General features: G+C 42.9%; 1 protein-coding gene across 8 annotated transcripts in view; it reads left to right on the top strand.

Annotated features, from left to right (window-relative positions):
- psd3l (pleckstrin and Sec7 domain containing 3, like) overlaps window positions 1-26,354 on the top strand; it is a 156,612-nt gene that overhangs the window by 77,141 nt on the left and 53,117 nt on the right. For all 8 annotated transcript variants that reach the window (XM_042302669.1, XM_042302668.1, XM_042302672.1 and 5 more), the window contains 4 exons: window positions 6,733-6,813; window positions 7,028-7,140; window positions 8,181-8,239; window positions 15,360-15,449. In XM_042302669.1, coding sequence (XP_042158603.1) covers window positions 6,733-6,813; window positions 7,028-7,140; window positions 8,181-8,239; window positions 15,360-15,449 — 343 coding nt within the window. The remainder of the gene's footprint in view (window positions 1-6,732; window positions 6,814-7,027; window positions 7,141-8,180; window positions 8,240-15,359; window positions 15,450-26,354) is intronic.

Below are 26,354 nucleotides of genomic sequence, written 5' to 3'. Positions count from 1 at the left end.
CTTAGTTTCCTTAACTTTAAGTTAGATGCGCAAAACATTTTAAGGTGAATTTCCCCCTTAAATTAAGTGAAAAATGTAAGGGTGCCCACAAGGCCCCTTAACTGCTTTATTCAGTATGGATATCAATTTAAACGGCATTTGTGGAGGTGAATATTGCTTTCATCTGTTCTGCTTACATAAGGAAAACCATCAACCAGCTAGCTACTTAGCTAAACAATGGAAGGTGCACAATCTATGGCTACAAAGTTAGCTGGCATTTGTTTGTTTACCAGCATAATATCACTGCTTATCTAAAACACAATTTTTGACAGGGAAATTACTGCTCTTTGCTGAAAATGTTGTGGTGCGAATAGTTATGAATTTCTTTCCATTTGTGATGAGTCAATGAAAGGTCAACAAACACGATCTCCCAACCCTAGAAATCCCACACATGCAAAAATCCAGTATTTTATTTGCATGCTGGCATCAAAAATAGTCCTGGCTAAACAGCCGCCAATACAGGCTTGGTCTTTGCTTAATTTATGCATTTGTGGTCTCATCACTTTCTAGTTGCGTCTCCAATGCCTCCTTATTTAGCGCACTCCTTTTGACACTGGCTCTATGGGCCCTTGTCAAAAGGAGTGGACTAAACAGGGCATAGGGTGCCATTTGGAATGTAGCTTTGGCCAGGATTTCCTTTGGTTCTAGCGACTCATCCAATTTCCTAATGCTGCGGGTCTGCTTCCCTGCCAGGCCTGAACATTGCCCTGGGGTGCAGCTGTTCTGCCTCTAGGACCCCAATCCTTTTATACACCCCCTCACTCCAGAAAAATAGCACCTCCTCCTCCACCTACAATAACCGCATCACACACACACCTCTCACAGGCCTGTCAGACAAACACTTCAAAATGCCCCAAAATTTGACCCCTCAGTGGTATTGTTACATACCACATTCTATAAATAATTATTTTGTGTCTAGGCTGCACCAGGGTTGATGTGTGTGTGTGTGGTGACAAGCACTACAAAGAAATAGGATATGCTTGTCCTGTCTTAAGGATTAGATTCTACTACATGACTCGCTACTGACCTCACCAGATGTGAGATACTTAACAATGCACTACGTTGCAAAATCACGGGCATTAATATGGAGTTGGTCCCCCCTTTGCTGCTATAACAGCCTCCCCTCTTCTGGGAAGGCTTTCCACTAGATGTTGGAACATTACTACGTGGACTTGCTTACATTCAGCTACAGAAGCATTAGTCTGTTTGGGCACTGTTAGGCCTGGCTCGCAGTCGGCATCCCATTTCATCCCAAAGGGATTCGATGGGCTCTGTGTAGGACAGTCAAGTTCTTCCACACCGATCTCGACAAACCATTTCTGTATGGACCTCGCTTTTTGCACCGGGGCATTGTCACGCTGAAACAGGAAAGGGAGTTCCCCAAACGGTTGCCAGTTTGTTGGAAGCACAGAATCTTCTAGAATGGCATTGTATGCCGTAGTTCCAGGGAAGGGAAATCTGAACGCTAAGGGGCCTAGCCCGAACCACGAAAAATAGCCCCAGACCATTATTCCTCCTCCACCAAACTTTACAGTTGGCTCTATGCATTGGGGCAGGTAGCGTTCTCCTGGCATCCGCCAAACCCAGATTTGTCCGTCGGAACGCCAGATGGTGAAGCGTGATTCATCACTCTAGAGAACGCGTTTCCCCTGCTCCAGAGTCCAATGGCGGCGAGCTTTACACCACTTCAGCAAACGCTTTGCATTGCACATGGTGATCTTAGGCTTGTGTGCGGCTGCTCGGCCATGGAAACCCATTTCATGAAGCTTCCGACAAACCATGCTTGTGCTGATGTTGCTTCCAAAGGCAGTTTGGAACTCGATAGTGAGTGTTGCAATTGAGGACAGACACTTTTTATGCGCTTCAGCACAGGGCAGTCCCATTTTGTGAGCATGTGTGGCCTATCACGTTGCAGCTGAGCCGTAGTTGCTCTTAGACATTTCCACTTCAAAATAACAGCACTTACAATTGACTGGGACAGCTCTAGCAGGGCAAAAATGACAAATTGACTGATCAGTACTATAGTGGTTTATCTTGCTGTTCATGGCAATTTAAGATTAAGATCACAAGGTCCAATCGAAATTTGACTTCCACCTTGTGGGGGCCTCAGTTCCTTGCACAATGGCAGGCAATGGCATCTAGGATTTGATTCCAGCAAACCTCTGTTTGCCAGCCCATCACCAGGATTCGAACTGGCAGCCCTCCGGTTACTGGCTCACCTCTCTAAGCGCTAGGCTACCGGCTGCCCCAATGTCATATAGCTGTCTCAGTTTAACCATGACATCAACTTGGAGTGCGTTGTTAAAGAAGTTGTCACAAAAAGATCTGACATGTTCAGAGATTCAGCTATTGAGCAATGTGTAAACATGGAACATCCCACCAACACCTCAAAAGGATATGGTTACTAAGTACCTTCACCTCCAAAAGGTACCAAGTACTTTAACACACACTCGGAACACTCTTGGAGCCACCAGCTGTCTCGCACTAGCTACCTTCAAACACCTCCTGTGCTCTTTAGTAAGGTTGATTCAGGAGAAGGTGGGCCAGGCATAGGCCACCAATGCCTTGAATCCTCTTGACATCTGAGTCACTCATCCTGTCAGTTACGCCCCATTCACCAGCCCCGCGCTTGGACCACTCCCCTCACTTAGAAAGACGAACATGCCTAATGAGATGAGCAATTGGATCGTCACTTACCATTTGATCACATAGTGACTTCTCTTTTTCCACAGAAACTGGCAAAGAGCAAATTCCTGTCTGCTCCATGGTTGTAGATGGGGGGGAGGACCTGGTTGTTCTGCCTCAACCATTCTTCCTTTGGCATTTCTGCTGCTACTTTCCTACAGAGCTTCACCACCATCCGCCATAGGCCTCTTGTTCCAAGCTGCTGCGGATGCTGCCCTCACCCCCCCCCAGTACTTGTGTGGCACTCACCTGATGGACGCCCTGTACCTGGTGTGCGGAGAGCAACATTTTCCACCATGAGTAAATACTGCAACTGAAGCCCTGACGTCACGCAGCTTGGCCTGCTTCACTCACTGCCCAACGCTCAGAGACAAAATCACGTGTCTCAAAGACTGCTTTAAGAACAAGAAAAGTTCTGTGAAGAAAATTAAAAAAACTGTGACAACAATGTTGCTGGCTAGGTTGTTACTGTCACCGATAAGAGAAAGAAAAGGAGACGATTGCTCTCTTTCTCTTTCTAATAATCAGTGGAATAGTATCCTGGGCCCTGATTTTTGTTTTTATTTTGTCATTCCAACTCCTAAGGTAATTTAAAACAGATCTGGGACCAGGCTAGTGGAAATGAGTAGCATAATAACATCAGACCGGTCTGTTGTTTAATTTGACTGCTGTGCCAGAAGGCTCGGATTGGAAAGTTTTATTCAAAACGACAAACTGAGAATTGAGGCAAATTAGATAATCACCACCAATTATCATTTCAATTTCACTTAGGAAATTGGGCAGAACAAATTAGGCTTATTAGCATATTTTAGTAAGACATTATGAAATGGTATTAGGGCTGTTTTGTTTGTCAATTGCCATCCTCATCGACTTTGGGTTCTTTTATGAGCTCTATACAAAACCTATTGCACCAACATACGTATGCCAAATTCTGGAGAGCTACTCCCCAGTACACCCACTACAGTCAGAGTCAAACAGCCTGCTAACACCAGCCGCAAATCTGTGCAGCATGGGTGACGAGGCCTTCGCACATGTCCCCTCAGCTCTTCAACACTCAACCTGCACACGTGTCCCCTCAGCTCTTCAACACTCAACCTGCACACGTGTCCCCTCAGCTCTTCAACACTCAACCTGCACACGTGTCCCCTCAGCTCTTCAACACTCAACCTGCACACGTGTCCCCTCAGCTCTTCAACACTCAACCTGCACACGTGTCCCCTCAGCTCTTCAACACTCAACCTGCACACGTGTCCCCTCAGCTCTTCAACACTCAACCTGCACACGTGTCCCCTCAGCTCTTCAACACTCAACCTGCACACGTGTCCCCTCAGCTCTTCAACACTCAACCTGCACACGTGTCCCCTCAGCTCTTCAACACTCAACCTGCACACGTGTCCCCTCAGCTCTTCAACACTCAACCTGCACACGTGTCCCCTCAGCTCTTCAACACTCAACCTGCACACGTGTCCCCTCAGCTCTTCAACACTCAACCTGCACACGTGTCCCCTCAGCTCTTCAACACTCAACCTGCACACGTGTCCCCTCAGCTCTTCAACACTCAACCTGCACACGTGTCCCCTCAGCTCTGGAACACTCAACCTGCACACGTGTCCCCTCAGCTCTTCAACACTCAACCTGCACACGTGTCCCCTCAGCTCTGGAACACTCAACCTGCACACGTGTCCCCTCAGCTCTTCAACACTCAACCTGCACACGTGTCCCCTCAGCTCTTCAACACTCAACCTGCACACGTGTCCCCTCAGCTCTGGAACACTCAACCTTCACACGTGTCCCCTCAGCTCTTCAACACTCAACCTGCACACGTGTCCCCTCAGCTCTTCAACACTCAACCTGCACACGTGTCCCCTCAGCTCTTCAACACTCAACCTTCACACGTGTCCCCTCAGCTCTTCAACACTCAACCTGCACACGTGTCCCCTCAGCTCTTCAACTCTCAACCTGCACACGTGTCCCCTCAGCTCTTCAACACTCAACCTGCACACGTGTCCCCTCAGCTCTTCAACTCTCAACCTGCACACGTGTCCCCTCAGCTCTTCAACTCTCAACCTGCACACGTGTCCCCTCAGCTCTTCAACTCTCAACCTGCACACGTGTCCCCTCAGCTCTTCAACACTCAACCTGCACACGTGTCCCCTCAGCTCTTCAACACTCAACCTTCACACGTGTCCCCTCAGCTCTGGAACACTCAACCTGCACACGTGTCCCCTCAGCTCTGGAACACTCAACCTGCACACGTGTCCCCTCAGCTCTGGAACACTCAACCTGCACACGTGTCCCCTCAGCTCTGGAACACTCAACCTGCACACGTGTCCCCTCAGCTCTTCAACACTCAACCTGCACACGTGTCCCCTCAGCTCTTCAACACTCAACCTGCACACGTGTCCCCTCAGCTCTGGAACACTCAACCTTCACACGTATCCCCTCAGCTCTGGAACACTCAACCTGCACATGTCAAGGAGGCAGCTTCAATTTCCTCATTTAAAAACAACTGAAGACTGACCTATTCCAGCTAACTTTTGTTTGATTGCTTAATCTGCTTAGTCTGTCTTTGACATCAAAATATAACCTAATGCATAGTTTTTTTTCTTTCTACTTTTTGTTGTTTTTACCTGTTTTCCTGTGTGCGGTGAGGGTGGAGAATATACTCTACAAATTATTATTAGTATTCATTGGAATAACCCCAAAATGAACTGGCTGTCAGATGCACACAGATTTTTAAGGAGAGTCTCTGATCAAATACAGTAGTCTGTGTCGCCAAGGAAACCAACTCCTACATTGCTTTGTCCTTTATTCTGACTATTCCCAGATACAGCTGTAGTGGCCAGAAATATTTGGTGTGTATATATATATATACAGTATATAAGATACTATAAATACTTAACATGCGACTTGTAATTGGCCTATTAGAATGTTTTTCTGATTCCATAAAGATAATAAAAAATATACAAGCAAGCATTAGGCAATGAGTTGACGTTGACTAGCAAGAATTTGTCTGAGAATTGTCTATATCAAAGGCATAAATTGTATTAAAAGTGTGCAATGAATGGATTCACATAAGGCGTAAAGCTTAATTTACAAAGCATACTTCTAGGCGTATAGATCCTGAACTTGGAAGACAAAGCATGAACAAAGAGATTTGATCATATAACCTTCCCCTGTGGACTGGCTACAGGATAAGAGAGAACGAAGGCATTTAATTCTGAAGGTGTCACCTTTCAACATAAAACCAAGACAGAATTCCTAAGACAAAAACTCTTTGCGTAATAGTAAATCAGAGTTCACCCTGTGCAGATGCAAGTTACCACCGAGATCATGCATCCATGGATAACAACAGTTATCTAGTGTAAACAAGTTTCAGATAGATACCATACATGATGGATACTATAGAATTATTCTGTCACAATATTCAGTCCACTGAATACTTCAACAGATATGCATTTTGCCTAGTCCTTGGGCATTGTCCTTTTGATCCTGGACCATTTGCCATGCAATTCCAGGTGTCCGAGCACATAAATTAGGGCCAAGCCGATAAAGCCCAGATAAAACCCCAGCTAGAGCCCTAGGTAGAGCCCTAGGTAGAGCCCTAGGTAGAGCCCTAGGTAGAGCCCTAGGTAGAGCCCTAGGTAGAGCTAGAAGAAAGTGGAGTTGTACTTGTCCTCTACAGTACATTTGTTGATTGAAACTGGAACAGGGTTTTTTTTCTCTGTGGGCGTTCATAGAAACGCAAGTGTATTTTTCCCTTCTAAATAACAATGAATGTAACGCTGTGTGGAAGTCAAGGCCTGCTGTGTTTTAGGTATGAAAGTGATGTGCTCTGTACAAACCAGTAAGAGCCTGAGATCCTTGACCCTTCCAGGGTAGTGTGTGGAGTTTTGAATCCTCGTGGCAAGGCAACAGTTACCTATAAACTATTTACTTGTGAGTTTTGTTACTGGCAATTGTGGTCTTTGATGTGTATCTAAACACCATCTTCTTTCTTTCTTACAGCAATGACTTCAGCAAGATGGTTGCTGAAGAGTACCTTACATTTTTTGAATTTACAGGGATGACATTGGACCAATCTCTCAGGTAACCATTTATCACATTTAGTTCAAGCATGAAGGCAACAAAGGCATTTCTCAAAAAATAGAGGTTTAATGCCTGCCACCCCGGTAATCCAAATAAATTACATCTTGATATGACCAGTGTTTTGTTTTTCCTCAAGAGACCCAGGGTCCTCTTCGAACCCTGATATTGATGTATGCTCTTCATTTCATCTGACTTGCTGCTTCTGTGTCCTCAGATCTTTCTTGAAAGCTTTTGCACTAATAGGCGAAACCCAGGAGAGAGAACGGGTTTTGATCCACTTTTCCAATAGGTACTATCAATGTAACCCCACCGTCATCTCCTCACAAGGTACTTGTTAACTTCTTTGTGTCTATGCTACATGACTTGACAAGTGTTTTGAGTGATTAAACAAGATTGACTGACTGGCAATATGAAAAGTGCTTGCCCAATGGCTGACATACTAAAGATTTTGTCATATCTCAGTGTGTGCTGAAGGGTTACTATTTGCTGTGTTAGTTCCACTAGTTATATACTGGGTGGTGCCAGCCCTGAATGCTGATTGGCTGACAGCCATGGTATATGAGACTGTATACCATGGCTATTGGCAAAATATATATATATATTTTTACTGCTCTAATTACGTTGGTAACCAGTTTATAATAGCAATAAGGCACCTCGGGGGTTTGTGTGATATACACTTTGCGTCGTGCATAAGAACAGCCCTTAGCCGTGGTATATTGGCCATATTCCACTCCTCCTCGTTCCTCATTGCTTGATTATATCATGTAGCTTTTCGCATTTCGCTACACTCGCATTAACATCTGCTAACCATGTGTATGTGACAAATAAAATTTGATTTGATTTAGCTTCAGCTTTGGCTCAGTAGTCGTATTAGACTAGTCTTTCTAACAATGTCCATTTCAATGGAATCAAATGCATTGGTTTTTACCTTCAAATGCAGTCTACAGTACTCCCCCAATACCAGTGTCATGTCTTCCATAGCAACAGTCTTAGTAACAACAAGCCTCTGACCAGTATGGGTAAAAGCTAAAACGGTCCTCTCGTTGCCATGGAAGTGATGTTACACCACTATGTAGAAATGGATGTTGTGATCATCATTGGGGGGACTTGTTCCTTTCTAGAGGGCATCTTTATAAATCTGCCTGTGCATGATGGGACATTTCAGCAGCATGAGAACAATGAAACTATGTTTTTGTTCCTTGCTGGTCTAACCAACAGTACGCACCACAACCTGTATCCCGTTGCTCATGAAATATCACATGAAAAAAATATTTGTTGATGTACATATGAGCACAGAACAACCATCCGTCATTGCTAAAATGGATACTCCTAAAATTCCCCTTCACTAATTAACCTAATTTTTGCAGATGGAGCCCATTGCCTTACATGTGCTCTGATGCTGTTGAACACGGACCTTCATGGCCATGTAAGTTCTTCACTCTCTTTCTCTGCTGAGCTTTTGACCTTTTGTTCCTGCCATTCTAACCCTTTAGAACCACTACACTAATCTTATCACATAAGGCATTGTTAAAGGGGCAATCTGGCATTCAAACAACAGCAAAACATCCACCCTGACAATTTTTGGGGGGTTAAAACAACTGACGTTTGGGAATGGAGAAATGTAACCACTCTCAAATGACTAGACAGAGCTATAGATGTAAGTACTGACCCTCCATGAGATCAAGGGGATAGTGTTAACCATGTTTTGAAGTTATACATTGTTTACAAAAAAATAAATGGACTAAAATAAGCTTATTTAAGGTTCTGATGGGGTGCAACATTTGACCTAAGCTCATAAGGCATTTCTAAGTTCGATTCTTCAATAATGATTGGCTATAGACCATACTTAAAATATATATAATGATTGGTTATGGATCATACATAAAATATATATATATATATATAATGATTGGCTATAGATCATACATAAAATATATATATAATGATTGACTATAGATCATACATAAAATATATATATAATGATTGGCTATAGATCATACATAAAATATATATAATGATTGGCTATAGATCATACATAAAATATATATAATGATTGGCTATAGATCATACATAAATAAATGTATAATGAATGTACCAACCCCAGATTGCCCCTTTTTGTGTCTTTCCAAGGAGACTCACTAATATATATGTGTGACTACAAAAACGGCAATTATTCTTATTCTAAATATTAAGCTTGTGCCTCAAAGATAATTGAATCATTTTTAACTTCATGTATTCATTCATTAATTTTTTTACATCATCCTCTCTGAGAACTGGCTGCTAAATTTCAGGCTTTTATTTGATTTAGTGTTTTTTAAAGCTTTGAGCAATTTATAAAGTGAAGGCTACCACTTCACCCTGGGATCCTCTCCAGTCCCTCCTGTAAAATGGCTGAATACTCCTAGACAAGGACACAGAGCAGTGATGAATGGCTATCGAAGCGGTGCCTGTCCAACACACACCTTCTGTTTGGGGACAGGGGCAGTTAAGAGGATGACTGGTTGGTTTGCCCACCACCACAACTCAATAAATACTGGGATCAATAGTTTTCGGGGGAGATCTGTCCATTTAGTTATATAATGTGCTCCTCTTACAGAGACGAGGGGTAGGCTATGCACTCTGATGATTCCAATGTGCATGGAAAGTAGTGTTAATGTAACTTTGTATTGGCTCAAGGTTTTGGATATTTTCTCCGTCTGGTCAATGTTTTTTCTCCCATGTACCATCTGCTTGTAGCTCCCTACTCGACCGTACAGGCTTTGGTTAGGTAGGCATTAGTCAGTCTGATCAACACCCTGACACTGTCTGACAGACTCGGTTTGCTCTTAAGGAAGCCTTGTCTCACTTCTAAGTCCAGCTAACTGTCAAACACATTGCAACTGGTGAGAGATTACATTTATTTGAATTAGTCTTTTCCCTTTCTGACTAGCCTTTTGATTTCAAATAAATAAAATACTACACTGAACAAAAATATAATGTCAACACGTAAAGTGCTGGTTGCATATTTCATGAGCTGAAATAAAAGATCACAAAAATGTTCCATATGCCCAAAAAGCTTATTTCTCAAATGTTGTGCACAAATTAGTTTACGTGCCTGTTAGTGAGCATTTTTATCCTTTGTCAAGATAATCCCGCCACTTGGACAGGTGTGGCATATCAAGAAGCTGATTAATAACACTTAGCCTACAATGGTCACGCACCCGCAGAAATGTAATTAACATAATACAAAAATCCCCATCAAAATCCGTCTGTTTAAACTAGATATGCGGTACCAGTCAAAAGTTCAGACACCTACTCATTCCAGGGGTTTTATTTATTTGTTACTATTTTCTGCATTGTAGAATAATAGAAGACATCAAAACTATGAAATGACACATGGAATCATGTACTAGCCAAGAAAGTGTAAAACAAATCAAAATATATTTGAGATCCAGTTGGAAGGTGAACCTTCACCCCATTCTGAGGTCCTGAGTGCTCTGGAGCAGGTTTTCATCAAGGATCTCTCTGTACTTTGCACATTCATCTTTCCCCCGATCCTGACTAGTCTCCCAGTCCCTGCCGCTGAAAAACATCCCAACAGCATGATGCTGCCACTACCATGCTTCACCTTAGGGATGGTGCCAGGTTTCCTCCAGACGTGAGCCTTGGAATTCAGGCCAAAGAGTTCAATGTTGGTTTTATCAGACCAGAGTATCTTGTTTGTCATGGTCAGTCCTTTAAGTGCCTTTTGGCAAACTCCATGCAGGCTGTCATGTGCCTTTTACTGAAGAGTGGCTTCCATCTGTCCTGATTGGTGGAGTGCTGCAGAGATGGTTGTGTTTCTGGAAGGTTCTTCCATCTCCACAGAGGAACTCTGGAGCTCAATCAGTGTCCGTCGGGTTCTTGGTCACCTCCCTGACCAAGGCCCTTCTCCCGTGATTGCTCAGTTTGGCCAGGCGGCCAGCTCTAGGAAGAGTCTTGGGGGTTCCAAACTTCTTCCATTTAAGAATGATGGAAACCACTGTGTTCTTGAGGACCTTCAATTAAGGCCACAGTTAGGCCTCTACAGTGTCCTACATTTTCATATCTACGGACTCTGAAAATACCAAAGAAAGATGTCCAGGGCCCCTGCTCATCTGCGTGAACGTGCCTTAGGCATGCTGCAAGGAGGACTGCAGATGGGGCCAGGGCAATAAATTGCAATGTCCGTACTCTGAGACGCCTAAGACGGCACTACAGGGACACAGGACGGACAGCTGATCGTCCTCACATTGGCAGACCATGTGTAACACCTGCACAGGACCGGTACATCCGAACATCACACCTGCGGGACAGGTACAGGATGGCAATTACTGCCCGAGTTACACCAGGAATGCACTATCCCTCCTTCAGTTCTCCGACTGTCCGCAATAGGCTGAGAGAGGCTGGACTGAGGGCTTGTAGGTCTGTTGTAAGGCAGGTCCTCACCGGCAACAACGTCGCCTATGGGCACAAACCCACCCTCGCTGGACCAGACAGGACTGGCAAAAAGTGCTCTTCACTGAGGAGTCGCGGTTTTGTCTCACCAGGGGTGATGGTGGGATTCACGTTTATCGTCGAAGGAATGAGCGTTACACCGAGGCCTGTACTCTGGAGCGGTATTGATTTGGAGGTGGAGGGTCCGTCATGGTCTGGGGCGGTGTGTCACAGCATCTACGGACTGAGTTTGTTGTCATTGCAGGCATTCTCAACACTGTGCGTTACAGGGAAGTCCTCCTCCTCCCACCAGCCATACTGCTTGTTCTGTATGTGATTTCCAGCGAGACAGGAATGTCAGTGTTCTGCCATGGCCAGCGAAGAGCCCGGATCTCAATCCTATTGAGCACATCTGGTACCTGCTGGATCGGAGGTTGAGGGCTAGGGCCATTCCCCCCAGAAATGTCTGGGAACTTGCAGGTGCCTTGGTGGAAGTGTGGGTTAATATCTCACAGCAAGTGTCAAATCTGGTACAGTCCATGAGGAGATGCACTGCGGTACTTAATGCAGCTGGTGGCCACACCAGATACTGACTGTTACTTTTGATTTGCCCCCCCCCCCTGTTGTTCATGGTCACATTATTCCATTTTTGTTAGTCACATGTCTGTCGAACTTGTTCAGTTTGTCTGTTGTTGAATCTTGTTATGTTCATACAAATATTTACACATGTTAAGTTTGCTTAAAATATACGCAGTTAACAGTGAGAGGATGTTTATTTTTTTGCTGTGTGTCGGTATGTTGTTTCCTGATCGTGTCTCTGATATAGGACAGACTCTTAAACTTTCTTTTAATATGTTCCATGTAGTGAATGTTATTGAATGTGTTTCTATTGGCTGATATCCGTAATGACAAAAAAAAAATTGATACCTTAATTAAGGGATGCGTGCGACGGATTCGTTCTTTCTGTAATAAAGCCCTTTTGTGGGAAAAACCAATTCTGATTGGCTGGGCCTGGCTCCCAGTGGGTGGGTCTAGGCCCACCCATGGCTGCGCCCCTGCCCAGTCATGTGAATTCCATAGATTAGGGCCTCATGAATACATTTAAATGGACTGAATTCCTTAGATGAACTATAACTCAGCTGAATCTCGGAAATTGTTGCATGTTTATTTTTGTTTAGTATAGTTCAATGATTACTCTGCTGCACGGGGCCCACAGCACTATGCCATTAAAACATGATTAAACTCTGCCATTAGAATAGTCCAGCCTGAAACGGCCTCAGCATCGCTGTGTGGCCACGAGCTGCTATGCTGTGCTAACATGAAAGCATACATCTTCTTTTTGTTGCTGGAACTGTGTTTTCGAGAGCCCTGAGTGAAAACAACCTGCTGTGAATTCATTTAATGCTCACTAAAGTATATGTACCTTCTCAGGGGGGATAAAATTACTTGTGCTCATTGGCACTATGGGCAAGTTATGGGGTGCACACAGCCACCAGAGGCTCTCTCTGACCTTGCCTATAAGTAGTCACAAGTCTTGTTCTGAAGGTTGGGGGGACTAAACATAAGAAATAGTTTGCTAGTGAGTTGAAACGGGGAGGTTATTTTAATGTCTTAGTTGGGTCCACAGCGTCATCGCACAGTAAATGGATGCCTCTTGGTGTAGCATAGATTAGAGAGAATCTCTGAACAACAGAATTTTGTGTAGTATGCATCCTAAACACAATGTATAGGATTTCATTACAAGCCCTCCTTGCACTCTAACACTCGTACACAGAGAGATTGTCAGCTCTTGCAGTTATATAGATCAAAACGTGCTCGGTGTTGCCTTTTGGAAATCGTGTGCCAGTCTGAACATTTGTCAGTGCCGTCCACCTACAAACTCTGGCCGGTGTTGGCAGGAACCGTCAAGTCATTGGAACAAACACCGTCTGCTCATTCTGTTAGAATTAGAACAAGCGGTTGCAGTGAATACTAGCTTTTGTCCCCTACACTATTAACGGCAATATTAGAGTGATCTAGTCTACAACCATTTCGTACTGAGAATGAAAAACCTTGTTCAATCTTTACTAATGATACATGTAATGTTACAAGTGTTTTAATTTTGCCAAAGGTATTTTTATGTTTCTGAGAGCCAGTAGTACAGGGTTCCATTGGGAAACAGACCCCGTACTTTCTGAGAGACAGTAGTACAGAGTTCCATTGGGAAACAGACCCCCTTACTTTCTGAGAGACTGTAGTACAGAGTTCCATTGGGAAACAGACCCCCTTACTTTCTGAGAGACAGTAGTACAGAGTTCCATTGGGTAACAGACCCCTTACTGTAGTACAGAGTTCCATTGGGAAACAGACCCCGTACTTTCTGAGAGACAGTAGTACAGAGTTCCATTGGGAAACAGACCCCTTACTTTCTGAGAGACAGTAGTACAGAGTTCCATTGGGTAACAGACCCTTACTTTCTGAGAGACTGTAGTACAGAGTTCCATTGGGAAACAGACCCCGTACTTTCTGAGAGACTGTAGTACAGAGTTCCATTGGGAAACAGACCCCGTACTTTCTGAGAGACAGTAGTACAGGGTTCCATTGGGAAACAGACCCCGTACTTTCTGAGAGACAGTAGTACAGAGTTCCATTGGGAAACAGACCCCCTTACTTTCTGAGAGACTGTAGTACAGAGTTCCATTGGGAAACAGACCCCCTTACTTTCTGAGAGACAGTAGTACAGAGTTCCATTGGGTAACAGACCCCTTACTTTCTGAGAGACTGTAGTACAGAGTTCCATTGGGAAACAGACCCCGTACTTTCTGAGAGACAGTAGTACAGAGTTCCATTGGGAAACAGACCCCGTACTTTCTGAGAGACAGTAGTACAGAGTTCCATTGGGAAACAGACCCCTTACTTTCTGAGAGACTGTACAGAGTTCCATTGGGAAACAGACCCCCTTACTTTCTGAGAGACAGTAGTACAGAGTTCCATTGGGAAACAGACCCCTTACTTTCTGAGAGACAGTAGTACAGAGTTCCATTGGGAAACAGACCCCTTACTTTCTGAGAGACAGTAGTACAGAGTTCCATTGGGAAATAGACCCCCTTACTTTCTGAGAGACTGTAGTACAGAGTTCCATTGGGAAACAGACCCCGTACTTTCTGAGAGACAGTAGTACAGAGTTCCATTGGGAAACAGACCCCTTACTTTCTGAGAGACTGTAGTACAGAGTTCCATTGGGAAACAGACCCCCTTACTTTCTGAGAGACAGTAGTACAGAGTTCCATTGGGAAACAGACCCCGTACTTTCTGAGAGACAGTAGTACAGAGTTCCATTGGGAAACAGACCCCCTTACTTGACATGAGTACAGTACCAGCGTGTTTTGGTTGAGTGCTTTAATGGAGTTTAGTTTTAGACTGGGATTTCATTGTGGTGCATTGTGGGAACACACTGCACAACAATGAAGTACCAGATAATGTAGGTCATTTTTGTAGTAGTTAGTATTAATAATGTCCAAACTTTTTAGTGTTAGTCCACCGTAGGTACCTCCTCTAAAACCCACTGATATACTATGCCACAGCAATGATCTTGTAACTTTTCTTTTACAACGTTTGGTTATTTGAATTAAATCCAATGTATCGAATAAAGATATTTGATTGCACCTACATTCCACCAACATTCAGTCGGGACTTGAAATTCCCCTAGTGTACTCTTATCCAGCCAGCGACTTACTTACTGCCTCAGAGCAAAAAGCTTAATGGTCTTTTATTATGGGAGCCAAGTGATTATATCTTCCAATTCAATAAGATGCCACTTTTCCACCTCCGTTTACCCTTGATGTCTGTATTAGAATTCTGGACTTGGTGCTTATTCTCCATAAATGTATGGATGATGCCAAATTTATAGTAGCTCAGTTCGACGTAGCCATGAATGTAGCACCTATCCACTTAGTTTTGTATTTAGGGTCATGAACTATTTTAGAATGCAGGCGACGCTCTGCTTCCTGCATAAAGTAAGACATGATCATGGCCCCCCCTTTAACTGTGTAAGTTTGATAGGGTTAACCAAGGCCTCGGTCTGATGCTCTTTTCACATTTTCCCAGTAATAAATCTTTCCTACACCTTACAGAATATCGGGAAGAAGATGACGTGCCAGGAATTCATCAATAACCTGGAAGGGTTAAATGGAGGACAAGATTTCCCCCGAGAGCTCTTAAAGGTAGGTCCCGTTGCTTTGCCTCATTCAATAATTTGCCAGTGATTGTGTAAGGGTGATGGAGGATCATGTCTGGAGGCCCTCGAATGTAAAATGATGAGTGCCTTAATGGCGTGAGTGAAACAAGACTGTGGATAGACTGGTCCAATGGCCTGTCATGTGAAAGAGGAGACTTCTATTGCACCAAGTAACACAAAACGCGATATTAGCTCCACTCTGTTCGAATGACAATCCGATCCCTTCAGCCGTCAGACAGCACTTGCCTCGGCCATTCAGCCCACGTTAACCTGATATTTGTTCACCTGATATTCTGAATGACTTACAACCAAATGACAAACGTTCTACCCTGGTATTAATTAGTGCTAGTTAGGTTCTGTCATTGGAGACCGGGTATAAAGGTCTTGGGACTTTGCCTCAAAGTGAAACATCAGACCACACAAGCATAGAAGGTTCTATTACAGTCCACTTATATTATGGCAGCTGCTGTGGTCTATGGCGAACTATGCAAACTATTTGTTGCTACTAGTTCTTCAGTTAGTACACTGCAAAAACATTAGACATATTGTAATATTCTTAATGTCTTTTTTGTTTACTTGAGGGCCTTCAAGTTTTTAGGTATCATTTTCTCTAAGAAGATATTGATTATAGGCAAGGTACACTGTAGTTTAATGAACCTGCAGTATTTTCACCGTCAGCAAATATTGCAATCATCTCAGTGACCTGCCAATATTGCACCAATAGAAAGCAACACTTCCTGCTGCTTAATCTCTTCCCACGGTCATTCTGAGATGTCCGGTGTTGGCACACTCGGTGAGGCAAAAGCTTACTCTCTCGCTGGGCGAACCAGAGCACAGCCCTGCTGGCCATAAGCTCCACTGGCCAAGAAAATAGGAAATTAGCATGTTCTGCCAAGACTCCTTCTCACTGTTCATCATTTAATGAAATAATATCCCCCCCTCCTGTCTAATTAAAAAGAACACACACCTAGCTCTCACAGCAAATTTCTTGCATCGACTAGCGTTTGGCAATAACACCCGTTGGCATTGGACATGGCCAAATGGTGGGCAGGATGACGATCTCCAGGCAAAGCAAAATGCCCTTACTGTGCCTCCTCGGCATCGCCTGGCTCCAGCTTGGATAAGTCATCTTAGATTCTCTTCTTTCCTCTTTAGTCTTTTGGGAATTTGCTTCATGGCTCTAGTTTGGCTCTGTAGAGAATGGGACTGTACTGTTTCGTCTACAAAATTCGGACATGAATTACTGTACATTTTGTGCATCTTTTCAGATCAGATATTTTCTGCATTTCAGATTAATAAATACACAAGTATGTGGACACCCTTCAAATGAGTTAATTCACCTATTTCACCCACAACAGTTGTTGACAGCACACAGCCATGCAATCTCTATAAACAAATATTGGCAGAATGTCCTTACTAAAGAGCTCAGTGACTTTCAACGTGGCACTGTCATAGGATACCACCTTTCCAACAAGTCAGTTTGTAAAATTTCTGGCCTACTAGAGCTGCCCCGGTCAACTAAGTGCAGTTATTTTGGGGTGTGTGGGGGTGGGGGGGAACCACTCGCTGGGGAAACCACTCGCTAAACTGGTGGCATATGAATGAATGTGACTGAGTGTACCGGCACTGCAAACATTATTCACGAGTTGAGCATTTTATGTTGTTGCTATAAGTATTTTGCAAAAAAATTCTGTATGACAAAAGGCCATTTTGGATCATTTACAGATGTACATGTCCTACGATGATGGATGGCCTTTACACTCAACACTGAAATGTTCGGATCATGTCAGCTGTCATATCATCATAGCACAGTCCTTTTGTAATGTCAAATATGAGATGTAGGGATTATAGATCAGGGGATGTTCATTCAACAAACAAATGTATTACAAATAAAACAAATCACATTTACATAAGTATTCAGACCCTTTACTCATTACTTTGTTGAAGCACCTTTGGCAGCGATTACAGCCTTGAATCCTCTTGGGTATGACGCTACATGCTTGCCACGCCTGTATTTGGGGAGTGTCTCCCGCTCCTCTATGCAGATCCTCTCAAGCTCTGTCAGGTTGGATGGTTAGCGTTGCTGCACAGCTATTTTTAGGTCTCTCTGGAGACGTTAGATCGGGTTCAAGTCTGGGCTCTGGCTGGGTAACTCAAGGACATTTAGAACTCCTGCGTCGTCTTGGCTGTGTGCTTAGGATCAGTGTCCTGTTGGACGTTGAACCTCAATCCCAGCCTGAGGTCCTGAGCGCTCTGGAGAAGGTTTTCATCAAGGATCTGTCTGTACTTTTCTCCATTCATCTTTCCTTCCATCCTGACACCCCTACACCATGATGCTGCCACCACCATGCTTCACCGTAGGGATGGTACCAGGTTTCCAGATGTGATGCTTGGCATTCAGGCCAAAGAGTTCATTCTTGGTTTCATCAGACCAGAGAATCTTGTTTCTCATGGTCTGATAGTTCATTAGGTGCCTTTTTGCAAACTGCAAGCGGGTTATCATATGCCTTTTTACCGAGCAGTGGCTTCTGTCTGGCCACTCTACTATAAAGGCCTGATTTGGTAGAGTGCTGTAGAGATGGGGAAAACCTTCCAGAAGGACAACCATCTCTACAGAGGAACTCAGAGCTCTGTCAGAGTGACCTTCTGTTTCTTGATCACCTCCCTGACCAAGGCCCTTCTCCCCCCAATTGCTCAGTTTGGCCCGGCGGCCACCTCTGGGAAGAGTCTTGGTGGTTCCAAACTTCCATTTAAGAATGAAGGTGGCCACTTCTTGGGGACCGTCAATGCTGCCGACATTCTTTGGTACCCTTCGCCAGATCTGTGGCTCGACACAATCCTGTCTCTGAGCTCCAAGGACAATTCCTTCAAACTCATGGCTTGGTTCTTGCTCTGTCGTGCACTGTCAACTATGGGACCTTATATAGACAGGTGTGTGCCTTTCCAAATCATGTCCAATCAATTAAATTTACCACAGGTGGACTCCAAGTTGTAGAAACACCGAGTCGAATAGTAACGGGTCTGAATACTTATGTTAAGGTATTTCTGTAAAAGAAAATGTATAAATTAGCAAAAATTTCAAACCTGTTTTCACATTGTTGTTATGGGGTATTGTGTGTAGATTGAGGGGGAAACAATATTTAATCAATTTCAGAAGGCTGTAATGTAACATATTTAGAAAGTCCAGGGGTCTGAATACTTTCCGAATGAATAGGCAATTCCATCTTAGCCCATTGCCTAATGGCAGAATTATCGATTTCATAAAAAATATTCATCCTTTTCTATTGCCTCTGCTATGGTAATATTCTGCAGTTGCTTGACTGGTTCCACGAGTGACATCAGTCCATTGTTTCAGAATACCAAACATCCAAAAAGTTCAGAAGTATTTTGTAACTATTTAGTTTTAAAATTCCTATTTTCTTTGTCAAATGTTTACTGACAAACAGTAGAATGGAGCCTGGTGATGCGTTTCCTTATCTATGATACCTTGTTTCATATAGACCCTTTAAATATGAGTACTGGATTCATGGGTGTGACAAACCAATATTTACACTGTGAAACAAAAGAAATATAAGCAGCATTAGCTTGACATTTTGCACTTATCCTTTAAATCCAGATGCTAGTTTGGTTTGAATACACCCGTGAGATAATATGAAGTGGAGGTCTCTGAGTTTCCTGTTTGTGATCAGAAAAAAACTGTTCTACATTTTTACACCACAAAATAATCAAAAGCGGTGTGCAGTGCACTAATGGAAGTTTAGATGTATCACATCTGTTTAAATCATAGTTATGTTATTTTACAATTGTAGTTTTCAAAATAGGAATCTTACAGTATAGTTAGTAGGTTTGACTAACTACATTTTAACAATGTGGGAAGGATCTAGCTCAGCCATGATAAATGTGATTGGTTGAATATTATTTTCCACACTAGCTGTTTTTTGTTTTTGTTCCAATCTTCAGGTAGTTCACTTGCTGTAATTACAACCTTGGAAAAGGGTTTAGGTTACATGGAAGATTAAATTACTATTCATTCTGGAGATTTCTTGGCCTATAAACTAAGCCTACTGGGAAAGGGGGATACCTAGTCAGTTGTCCAACTGAAATGTGTCTTCCACATTTAACACAACCCCTCTGAATCAGAGAGGTGCGGGGGGCTGCCTTAATAGACATCCACGTCTTCGACGCCTGGGGAACAATGGGATAACTGCCTTGCTCAGGGGCAGAATGACATTTGTACCTTGTCAGCTCGAGGATTCGATCCAGCAACCTTCCGGTTACTGGCCCACTGCACCTTATTGTCTAGGTCCAGAAGTTTTCTGCCATTTGTCACTAAAGGTTGACCCATCAGATAAACAGTAAACACATTTGACTTAGCTATGGTTAGCGATTTGATTAATGAGAAAGTTAACCTGAGAGTTGTGAGGATTACAAGCATAGCCGTTGTATGTAAATCAAGATGCCTCCTATTGCATTTACCCGTTGGCACCTGGTGCATAGCAAAACAGCTTATGTAAGCAGAGGTAGCGTTCCCTTAAGCTTGGCCAACACAGGCTCCAGCATGACTCCTACAGTATGAATACTTGCATGGATGGACTGGTGGATAACATTTAGAAGGGAGAGCCGAATGTTAAGTGTTGGCTTCTTGGTGTTTGACTCTTTAGGCAGATGAGTACAGAAACTGGAGACATTTGGCAGTGTACAATCCTAACATGTAGACAGCTTCATCTTAATCTCAGACACCCAGAACTAACATCTTGCAGAATTGTCAGATTCTCGATTATGTTCTGGGGGAGATATGAGTAAATATACTAAGAAGCAATGTTCCCTAAATTTGTTTTGCCACTGAGCAACATTTTAACATGGAAATAGCTGTTCTATCATTCAGCCTACAGTAGCAGCCTATATTGTGGTGTAAAATGTAGGCCTACATTCCATGAGACTTTTGGAAAACACAGGGATTGACATGAATCTGTATCTACATGTCCTTCAGATGAGGTGACTGAAAATGTTGTTTGATGCAAGAAACCACTTTACAAAATAAGATGCTTTGTTATTCCCACAGCATTATTACAGAGAATCAGACACATTATGCTGCTCTCTGCCTATTGGCTAATTAGATTATTCAAGCCTGCCTCAAATATAACACTGCCCCTTTAAGACATACAAAAGTTCTTTACCAGTTTAGTGCAAGTCTATGGCCCAAATGTCGCCTCCCCTACTAAAATTTGAATTATGTGAGCACTTGCAAAATTATGAATTCATCGTGCTGATGGAGTTGAGTAAACGTTAATTGAGGCGTCTTGTCAGGGGTTTAAGGACGATTAGTCTTGGCCGACAGCTGAAACCTCAATTTAGGGCAGTAGAATGATGTTGAATTGAATGACAGCCACCAAACCACTACATTTAGTCTGACTCGAGAGTTTTTATTTACTAAATATGTCGTTGATCTTATGGTCATGCAAGAAATCAGAAAAAGATAGCGAGGGGAAACTGACACTCAGACCTAAAGCTTGAATCACAGAAATATGCTGGCTGTACTTTGTCTCTAAAATGTGTACAACCAGCTGTTTTCTTGGCTGGTGATTGTAACTGTTTTATGTTTGTTTTAGTACATTGCTCAAAGAAACCTGGGTGCTCTACCAACTGGATGGATGTCACGAATCCACTGAAGTTTCAAGACCTTTTCACCCTAAACAACTGTTTCCATTTGTGTGGCTGTTTTTGAAGGGACCAAATTGTATAGTCTCTTGTCAACATTGTATGTTGATGTTGTATGAGTGAGTGTCAGTCAGTTGAATTCTACAAATCCTGTAGTGTCTCTTCTACTCTGCTTAGCAAATGGGTTGAGTGTATTTTCGTTCATGGTTGTTTTGCCTAAGGGAGCTCTACCACTTTGGAAATGCTTAGTACTGGATGGAAGTGTCCATAATATCCCTGAATTTGTTCTCACTAGATGGAGTTGATTCCTGGAGTTGATTCCTTTCTCCCTAGATTAGTACACTGTTGTGTGAAAATAGAATGTATACTGCACGCTCAGACAGGTAGAGCAGGTTGGCCAGATGCAAAAACTATTGAATGGTGTTCTGGACTGTTTTCAAAGTTAAGCGTTATATAGCGTAATATTAGATTCCCAGTAGCAGTGTCTGTGAGAATCGATCTCTAAATATCCAAATGCAATTTGGTCCACACACTGTTGACTTGTCCTCTGTCACTGCCTGAAAGTCATTGGAACAGTAGTTCTGCAGTCTTCTCTGGTCCAGGAATAAGCTGACACCAATGGCTTGTATTAGAAAGCATGACGTGCTGTTTGGTCCTGAGTTAACCTTCAATCTGCCTTTGCTTTTTGGCCAAAGGCTCCATGTGATCATCAAACAAGAGGATACATATGGAAATATGGGAGCTGTCTCTTGTAATATTAAACAGTGTCTATGTATCTGTATCGCGTATCCCTCTTATAGCCTAGATGTACTCCTGTTACGTAGTCTAATTTTCCTCCGGGTACTTGTGCAGTATGGCTCGTCAATGCAATTTGCTTAGTTGTTCATGTAATGACTTTCGTCGGTAGCTGGTTTAGAAATGAAAATCCTTCACACCTGGCTAGTTGCCTTGAATATGAAACTGATCATTTCATGGAATTTTTCATAGTTATGATTCATCACTAACATGCAGTAAAAGTTGATCTGAGACTCGGTGATGTCATTCCTTCAGTACGTCCCAAGGTTATAATGACCCTGTAAGCCAGGATTGTCTGCAGCACTTCCATCCGTTACATAGTCGATAGCCTTATTCGGACGGGATGAGCACAAATCACCACATTTTGTCATTTTAATTCTGTCCTAATCTGCCATGTCCGTACTTTTGATTTGACAGGAAGGTTATTATCTCAGCACTAATAACCTGCTGTTTCTCAGGAAAGGTCCTCTGATAATACTTATCCTGTGGAATTGATACATCAGTTTAATGAAATGATCTGCATACAGTTCATGGTTCATATTGATTCGTGAGTTTTCCAAACTGAAAGCCAGTAATAGGCTATCCCTAGCGAAGTTGAAATATCTTCACACCTAGAACAGCCTCCAGGCTACTGTCATAACGGTCCATTTTCAATGAGAAAAAATCTATTGAATTACAGGGGCTGTTTGGTAAACTAATCCGGTCCGACTCGTCCACTGGAAACTGGCATGCTGGGGTAATAAATACATAGACAACATTCTATAATGTACTAGTCCTGTGTGAATAGGGCTTTTGTTTAGGGTTTTTTCAAAGCCTTCTCTGTTTTACTGGTATTCTTTTATTCACACTGTAAAAAATGGTTTAGTAGATTATCTAAATCCAGACATGCAATTTAGAAAGAATGCTTAATGGTCAACTGATTTTTATTGAACAGAGAGCCCCAAGTCAACTGCTGTTCAAAATCTAGTAATACATTTAAAAAATAAGTTGTTCAATATTGCACTATACAGTTTGAATGCTTATAACGGGGCTTATTTCTTAATTTTTATCAGTGCCTTTTCCATTTGATGGTTACTAAGCACTACAATGTGTGAGCTGAGAACCCTTGATGAGGCGAGGTACATTTTGTCAAGGCTGGGTGAAAACAACTGAAGTGCAAAGTGGCAAGTTTTCTAATTATCTGGTGATTTACTCTTAGCATTTCAATATCACATCAACCAGAATAGGCATTTATGAGTTAGCCTACATCCTAATATTTAACCTGGCTTCTTCTCTTACTTTTAAGAATAAGCAGAACATATGTTCTGCTTGTTCAATCCAACACAGATGAAGGAATGTGTATACTCTATTGGAGGTGTTAACCATGTTTTAAACCGATACATCCCGCAGTCTGCTCCTCTCGCAGACATTGGATATTGAAGGAAACCACATCTGTGAACCCTCAGTGCTGATTTCTCTATCTGTGATTTATCAAATTGGGGCCTTAGATTCATTCTGTAGATCCCTAGATTTCCTCTGTAATAACTAGATGGCACACACCAGTCCATGGCCTGCTTTTGTGAATGTGTGTTTGCTCTAGAAAGGTAGGGTATTATGATGTCCAACTCCTCTATGTGAAGCCCTATATCCTCTGCATTAGCAGGGAGTCCAGATAGGTCCTGCTGACAGCACTGGATGTTATTGAATTTTGCCTCGGTCGGTCACTCCAGTGCCTTAATAAACCCTGTCTAGTGGATGTGACCACAGGGTTGGTCATCATTGTCTTGTTATTGGGTGCTGAGATGGTGCTACGCCACTTCTTATAACTAGTTAACTATCTAAGCTGTATCAAATAAGTGATATCCAGCTCGGGGCTCCAGCTATGCATTTGGTTTGCTAACTAGCTATCTAAGCGGCTTGATGGAAAGATCAAGCTTCTTGGTTCCAGCAGAGATAATCAATCCCCACCTGGATCAAGATCCCTGCTGCCTAAATTTGTTTTGTGCCTTGAAAAATAAAATGACATGTTTTTGGAAAGAAACTGCCGGTAATACCATATACCCCGGTATGGTACAGGAACGGTATAAAAATCTGGATACTGGCCAACCCTTTCGAAAGAGGTTTTGTTGCGGCCCTGAGCACACAATGAGATCAAATATCAGGGGGATTAAAGGGGCAGGTTTTTGGGCCAACATTTTATGACCCTGGACAATGTTTTCACAGGAGCGCATCACTAAGCTTACATGCTTACCAATGTTCAGATGCTGACCTTCAGAACAGAGGAGCCGCTCAAATGTCCCTTTATGTAATCAGACACTCATTGACATCCACAAAAGCTGCGATGACAGTTTGGGATCATCAGCACCTTAAAACGGGTACAATACCAGGGTTTATACACAGAACAAAAATATAAACGCAACATGTAAAGTGTTGGTCCCATGTTTCATGAGCTGAAATAAAAGATCCCAGAAATGTTCCATTATATAAACACAAAAGCTGATTTCTCTCAAAATTTGTTCACAAATTGGTTGACATCCCTGTTAGTGAACATTTTATCCTTTTGTCAAGGTAATCCATCCACTTGGCAGGTGTGACATATCAAGAAGCTGATTTAAACGGCATGATCATTACACAGGTGCACCTTGTGCTGAGGACAATAAAAGGCCATGCTTCCATTCAACCACAAGCATTAGCAAGGCACTGATTTTAAGCCTGGCTCACAGTCGGCATTCCAGTTCATCCCAAAGATGTTCGATGGGGTTGCGGTCAGCGCTCTGTGTAGGCCAGTCAAGTTCTTCCACACAGATCTCAACAAACATTCTGTATGGATCTTGCTTTGTGTACGCGGGCATTGTCATGCTGAAACAGTGAAGGGCCTTCCCCAAACTGTTGCCACAAAGTTGGAAGCACAGAATTGTCTAGAATATCATTGTATGCTGTAGTGTTCAGATTTCCCTTCACTGGAACTAAGGGGCCTAGCCCGAACCATGAAAAACCAAACTTAAGTTGGCACTATGCTTTGGGGAAGGCAGCGTTCTCCTGGTATCCGTCAAACCCAATTTCATCCGCCGGACCGCTAGATGGTGAAGCGTGACTCATCACTCCAGAGAACGCGTTCCCATTGCTTCAGAACCCAATAGTGGCAAGCTTTACCCCACTCCAGCCGACGCTTGGCGTTACGCATGGTGTTCTTAAGCTTGTGTGCGGCTGCTCGGCCATGGAAACCCATTTTATGAAGCTTCTGATGAACATTTAATGTGCTGACGTTGTTCCAGGGCAAGTAACAGCACTTACAGTTGACCTGGGGCATCTCTAGCAGGGCAAAAATTTGACGAGCTAATTTGTTGAAAGGTGGGATCCTTTGACGGTGTCAAGTTGAAAGTCACAGCTCTTCAGGAAGGCCATACTACTGCCAATATTTGTTTATGGCGATTGCATGGCTGTGTGCAATTTTTATACACCTGTCAGGAACCGGAGTGGCAGAAAGAGGTGAATCCACTTATTTGAAGGAGGGTCCACATACTTTGTGTATAAATAGCGTATCATATTTTTTATTTTACCTTTACCTTTTAACTAGGCAAGTCAGTTAAGAACAAATTCTTATTTTCAATGACGGCCTAGTAACAGTGGGTTAACTGCCTGTTCAGGGGCAGAACGACAGATTTGTACCTTGTCAGCTCGGGGATTTGAACTTGCAACCTTTCGGTTACTAGTCCAACGCTTTAACCACTAGGCAACCCTGCCGCCCCTTGTCATGGGGAAATATGCATTTAAATCTGCGCAAATGTCTTCCCACCCAATGGCAAAATGTGTAGAATTGCAGAATATTTGCTGTAAAACTGAACAATAAATGGTTCTGTAAACCATTTTATTCATCAATACTTTCTCTGCTACCACTCTGCTACGTATTAAATTGTTTTTAATGACGGGGGCATGGCTGTCGTTGACATGATCTCAGGATGAAAAGGTGGAACAATCCATTACACTCTCAATCATCTTTAGGTCTGTGAAAAGTGCTGAGATTTAAATCCACAAACCCAGTTTAGATTGTTAGCTTACTGCTCCTGCATAACATGTTTCCTCTGTTTTGCTAGATATTTACTTCATTTGTTTTGATGTAAGTTTTTTTGGAATGTCATTCTTGGACACTTAATTTCTGGTCTTGGGTTGAGTTTGGCTTAATTGCAATTATAATACTGTTTTGGGATTATGTAGGCATTTTTCATTTGTTTTTAGAATGCAAACATTATTTAGCTGTAAAATAATCAAATGGACTGTGGTGGCCAGTGAACCACTACTGAAATACTGATTATCGAGTTAAACTGACAAACTGGGACCATAGTTGATATCGCTCACTGGCAGTGACCCTGTGACAAGCTCCAATTTTGGGTTCGACTTGGCTCTCAGATCTTAATCTGTGTCATAACGGCTTAGATCAACTGTGCAAGCCGCACCAGAG

Source organism: Oncorhynchus tshawytscha, linkage group LG20 (genome assembly GCF_018296145.1).
Source record: "Oncorhynchus tshawytscha isolate Ot180627B linkage group LG20, Otsh_v2.0, whole genome shotgun sequence".
In the NCBI taxonomy this organism is placed as follows: Eukaryota; Metazoa; Chordata; class Actinopteri; order Salmoniformes; family Salmonidae; genus Oncorhynchus; species Oncorhynchus tshawytscha.
The sequence above is the reverse complement of the archived record's forward strand: the minus strand, read 5'-3'. Positions and strand labels throughout refer to the sequence as shown.